General features: G+C 42.1%; 1 protein-coding gene across 1 annotated transcript; it reads right to left on the bottom strand.

The window, feature by feature from the left end:
* Window positions 1-2776: 2776 nt before the first annotated feature.
* Window positions 2777-5583, bottom strand: LOC130984352 (uncharacterized). The gene is made up of 4 exons (XM_057907585.1): window positions 4995-5583; window positions 3908-4484; window positions 3493-3866; window positions 2777-3393 (listed from the first exon to the last, which is right to left on the bottom strand). The coding sequence occupies exons 1-4, from the start codon at window positions 5581-5583 to the stop codon at window positions 2777-2779; spliced, it is 2157 nt and encodes a 718-aa protein (XP_057763568.1).
* Between the last annotated feature and the right edge of the window lie 460 nt (window positions 5584-6043).

Genomic DNA, 6043 nt, shown 5'->3' on the forward strand with positions numbered 1-6043 from the left:
CATCTCGTTATAACTGTAAGGAAATAGATGGTCCGCTTACACTTCTGCTTGCTTGGGCTTGGATCCGATTGCCGTATCTATCCCCGCTTCCTAGAGAACCCCGCAGTTTCCCACTAGCAAACAGGTAATATTTTGTTAAAATGTATCCATTTCTTGCTATTTAAGATTCAGTTGAGCTAAAGGATGACATTGTATTAGGTGGCGTAACTGGGAACGTGGTGACCGACGATATAGATATCTGAAGCTAGGCCACTTTAGGAAGGCCTTTGATGAACTTCAGGAAGGGCAGGTGTGTTTTAAAGAAACAAGTAATAAGTTTTGGGAATATGTGGCTTCGAGAAATGTATATATCATTGTGTTAGACATTTGAATTGTGGGTTGTAATCATAGGTGTTCTTTATTTTTCCAGTTTGTCTGGGTTGCCTATGCTGTGGATCGTGTGGATCCAAACATAATTCCTACTGAAATATACATGCAGTCAGTTGTCTGGAGCGCTACGGTTCCATTGGTTTCGTTTGAATGTATCGAGTGGCATGCCACTGATAGGGTCAGGCGACAGTTCGGTTTGGTTCAGGGCGTGCCTTCTCAGGAACAGAGTTTGGATAATGCTCATGGAGAGATTCTGACTGGACCTAAAAACCTTAATTGGGCCACCACACCGACTCATTCAAAATGGGTTATGCATTGGACAAACAGGTATCACTACGTTCTTTCTGAGGTTCCTATGCCTTCACAACATCCGTTGGATACCTACCTGAACTGGTACCGATCAAAATATGGGGACCGCTTAGCCTTGTCGATTCTTGCGGGTGAAGAGAATGATGAAGGTAACCAGGATGTGGATGTAGGCAATGAGGAAATGTATGAGGGTAACGAAGATACCAATGAGGGTGGTCAGGATATGGATGAGGACAACGAAGAGCAGGAGCAACCTATATCACCTCCAATTCAGCCTCCACAAGAACAACCTCAGTCCTCAACTCAGTATCTACCTCAGACACAGTTCACCCCATCATTTCCAGTACAGCAACAATATTGGGGTATGTCACAGTTTGAAGTAGGTGATGGAACTTCTTTTAGCCAGCTGCTTGGGTTCATGTCTGCAGATGCTTCACATGCACAATATGGCCATCAGCCGGAGTTCATGCCTGGCAGGTATTCGTTGGATGCAAGGTATCCAGGCAATACCTCATCGGTTGCATCTGGAGGATTTGTATCTGTGGACTCTAGTAGGAGTGAGGGTGGACGAGGAGTTTTGAATAGTCAACATCCTAACCGATGTAACATGGGACTCATTGAAGAAGATACTAACGTACTCGAACAAGAAACCGATGCATATATAGTAGATAACCCGGATGAAGAGGGCGATGACGAGGAGGATGAAATTGAAGAGTTCGAGGAGGATGAAGAATCTCGTAATGATGGTATTATGATAATTAACTTTCTTTACATATTCGATGACTTATTTCATTTCTTTGCATAAATGGCATCAAATATTTCATTTTGCTTCTTGATTTGTGGTATTTATGTTGGTATTTGAATATGGAACGCGCTGCACATACTTGTTTATTCAAAATTCTTTACAGGTCAGGAACGTAGTCCAGATGACAACGTCAAAGGTTACAATCTGCGGATTGATCCGCCACGTCGGAGTGCTAATCGTTTCACCCCTTCGGTCTTCAAAAAAGCGGCCAAGAAATGCAAGAACTTAGTGAAAGATGTGAAGTGGAAAATGAGAAAATAGTTGTATTGGTTGGACAATATGTACCGAGGACTTTATGTAATGTTTAGAGTTACTTGTAGTGGTTATTGTTTATGTATTGATGAATTTTATTTTCCGTTTAGACTAATTTCCTACTATTGGACTATGGATACAGTACTTTATATGTGTTGGACCTTGTTGATGTAGTATGTATGGTTGCGAGAACCGGTTCAAATGGGGTTCAACCGGTTTAATTTAATTTTAAATTATTTTAATAAAGGACCAAAAAAAAAATTTAAATATATTAACTTAACCAAAAACCGTTTAATTAACCGTAAAAAAACCGGGTAAACGAAGTTAAAAAGCCGGCCGGTTCGACCGGTTTAATTTAATTTTAAATTATTTTATTAAAGGACCAAAAAAAAAATTTAAATATATTAATTTAAACAAAAAACCGTTTAAGTAACCGTAAAAAAACCGGTTAAACAAAGTTAAAAAGCTGGCCGGTTCGACCGGTTATTCATCCGGTTATTCATCCGGTCCGGTCGGTCTTTAAAAGGTGTTTTGCTTCCCGGTTTTTTAGCTTACCCGGAACGGTTAACTGACCGATTCCCGGTTTTTCCTGTTGAACCGGCAGCTCCGGTCCGGTATTTATATACATGGTAGTATGTAATAATGTCTCGTAACAGCTAAACATACCTCCAACAGATATTTATCAACCGAGGTAATAACCATCATATTATATAGTTCCACAGATTTGTTATAATAATAGAAAGTCATTAAATATAATGTTACATATAGCAGGTCAACTTACATCAGTTTGGTCATAAGGGATTTATTATACAATATCATATTAAAACTGTGAACCTAGGGGGCTTCTCCGCTGGGATTTGAACCCGCTGACCGACGACATCTACTTCGACTATGTCCCTCAGCACCACATAGAGTACATCGCCTAGGACGACGTAACATCCTCCTGTCCATCTCATTTAGAAAACGCGTCATCTTGGGGCGACCTTTCGTCACCCGTCGCAGGTACGGATTTGGTATGAACCGAGGTCCGTTGTAAGCAGGCTATGTCGTGGGATTACCTAGTGGCCGAAACCGTGCACGGTACACCCGCCGCACTTGATCCATCTTGTACACATCATGAACATACAGTCGCCAATCGAGTCGTTGGTTGGCACAACATGCGAACACATGTCGACAAGGGATCCGATCCACTTGGAACTCACCACAGTCACATCGAAGGCCACGTAGATCAACTGCAAACTCTTGTCCACTAGGCATCTCACGAACCTCAAAGACCTCATTCTGCCTATCAAAGCAACTCACCTGTATATTTCCTGATGCTATTTGGTTTGCATGCAACTTCGATGTCACTATCTCAGAAAACACATGGCCAGCATTGATCCGGGCCTCTGCCTCCGCTCTTTTACGGGTGAACAACTCATTTAGCCTGTAGAATGTTGCCTTCACAAGAGCAGTAATGGGAAGATTACGGGCACCCTTTAGAACTGAGTTGATGCACTCCACTAGATTCGTCGTCATGTGACCCCATCGGTACCCGCCATCAAAGGCCAATGCGTACTGTTCGCGAGGAATTCGGTCTAACCAGTTTGTGTACGCCTCGCCACGCTCCCTTAACCTCTGGTAACGCACGTCGAACTCCCGCACCGTCCTGGAATATCCTGGCATATCACAGCATGTAGAAAGCAAAGTAATTGAGTTCAATAGATTTATTTAAGGCACATCTATAAATAAATTTATTAAATTTAGTAAATCATTACCGATGTTAACGACCAATTTTTGGAGGTACGGTGCCTTGAACTTTCTCAGGAAATTAGACTCTATGTGCCTGATGCAAAACATATGAAACGCTCTAGGAGGTGACCAAGCTCCGTTACTACGTTCCACAGCTGCATTGATGGACTCGTGCCTGTCAGATATTAGACCCACTCCATCTCGAGTAACAACATGTTGACGGAGGTTACTTAGGAAAAAATGCCATGCATCAGAAGTCTCTCCCTCAACAATAGCAAATGCAATCGGGACTATATTGTTGTTGCCATCCTGTGAAACTGCCACAAGGAGACAACCCTTATACTTTCCGTACAAGTGAGTCCCATCCACTTGGACAACTGGCTTACAATGTCTGAATGCCCTAATACAAGGGTAATAACTCCAAAATACACGATGCAATACCCGAATATCACCCACCAAGTCATCGCCTTGATATGCAGGTATAGTCTCAAAATGGACAACAGCTGATGGCTCCTTGTGACACATGGCCTCAAACCATATAGGCAAGGCTTCATACGATGCTTCCCAACCTCCAAATATTTTTCTACTGCCCTCTGCTTAGCCAACCATGCTTTCCGGTAACTGACGGTGTAGTTGAATTTGGATTGCACTTCTGCTATAACCGATTTTACCTTTAAGGAGGGGTCAACTTCAACCAGTGGCTTTATTGCTTCTGCAATTGTGATAGAGTCCAGTTTCGAATGATCCTGTGAAATGGTGGCGGTGGTACACGTGTGGCTACCATTATACCTCCGTACAACCCAACAGTATTTCCTGCTGATCAAGCTAACTCTGATAAGCCAGTCACATCCTGACCCATACTGTGTACACTTGGCGTAAAATGTCAAAGGCTCAGACTCATATACCCGGTAGTCTACGCTTCGTCGTATGGTATACTCCTTAACCGCCTTAATAACAACTTCTCTGGAACTGAACTCCATCCCAACCGCGAACTCACCATCTGCGACCATAGGAATTTCTGCAGGGACAAATGCCATAAGATAAATTTATTTAATACGCAGCTATTTCAGAACTGACTGTAAAGGTAAATCAAATATCACTGCATCCAGTACCCTATAAATCAAACCTTGAACATGTTATGATGTCACCCTAGACAACATAACCACAGCAGCAACAACTGTAAAAAACCAAACCGGACCGACCGGTTCGACCGTAAAACCAAATGAACCGTGCCGTCCGGTCCGGTTCATGGCATTTGAACCGTTCAACAGATCCAACCTGTGCACATACTAGTTACAACCTCATGCAATTTGCTACAACCATATCTTAACAACATAAATATTATTTCCTAATAAACACATGAAGCATATAAAAGAAAGAAATAAATTCCTTAACGGGTCGACGACCAATTTCAGATCCTGACAACTACGACACAGAACGCACCATTAAATAATGCTAAAAAAGGGGTTTCATCTTCATAACTTATTCAATGTCTAACTACAAAAACACTAACACCCCGATTACGTACCTGCAGTCATATATTCCGGAAATTCAGGAACATGCATGGCTTCCAAGTCTAAAACTCGCATGAATGATGGCTCCTCAAACGGCACTTTGTTTGCAAGTGCATTCGCCACTTCTGTCACATCTGGGCACATGCCTCTGTCAGCTTGATCTTCATCTCCATCGGGAGCAACAAATTCGTAGTTGCTTTCGAAGTCTTCTTCACTGTCACTATTATAATCTTCCTGTAGAATATTCCGGTCGGCCTCGGATTGTTCAAACTCTACATACAACTCGATGAACGAGATCTGAGCGCGGTTTTCAATATACATTGAAAACATCTCCTGCATGCTCGCTTCGTCCGTGACATATCTGGTTTGAAATTGAACGAACCCACCAAATACCGGTACGGGATATCTGTATAGCATACATGATATCTTTTTTGCCCTCTCAGAATCAATCTTCTCACAGATCACACCCTTGAGCTCTTCAAATGAGATGATAAAAGGAATAACAACATCTAATGGATTTTCGCAAATAAACTTTACTCCTTCAGACGTTTGTAACAAGATTTGACCAAAATAATACACTTTAATCAAAACTCTGTCACTCATTTCTCTCAATGACAAAAAAAAAAACCCTTACCCCAACTATTAACTTCTCTAAATCATCATAACTATGAAACTGACCCAAAGAAACAACACACAGGCAGCCGCTGAAGAAGGAGAAGAAGACGGGAAGGGGAAGAATACGATTTACCTACCACTAACTCGCTGCACACTTTTATATAACCCTATCTACTCAACTCGGACCATGCGTTTTCCTTTTCCCGGTTCTCCATTCCAACCGAAAACGGACGGTCCGACTTCGGTCTACCTAAACTCAACCACTCAACAAGCAACTCGTACCGTTCGACTTCCTCAATCAAACTATGCATTTCGGACGGTCCGTTTTATATGCACACGATTTTTTTCCCTACATCATCCCAATTCGGACCATCCGATTTCGGAGAAACAAATTCACTATCAAAGAATTCGGATGGTCCGTGTTCTCCTCCCTAAACCTGACAAAACT

This window comes from Arachis stenosperma, chromosome 1 (assembly GCF_014773155.1).
Source record: "Arachis stenosperma cultivar V10309 chromosome 1, arast.V10309.gnm1.PFL2, whole genome shotgun sequence".
Lineage (NCBI taxonomy): Eukaryota > Viridiplantae > Streptophyta > Magnoliopsida > Fabales > Fabaceae > Arachis > Arachis stenosperma.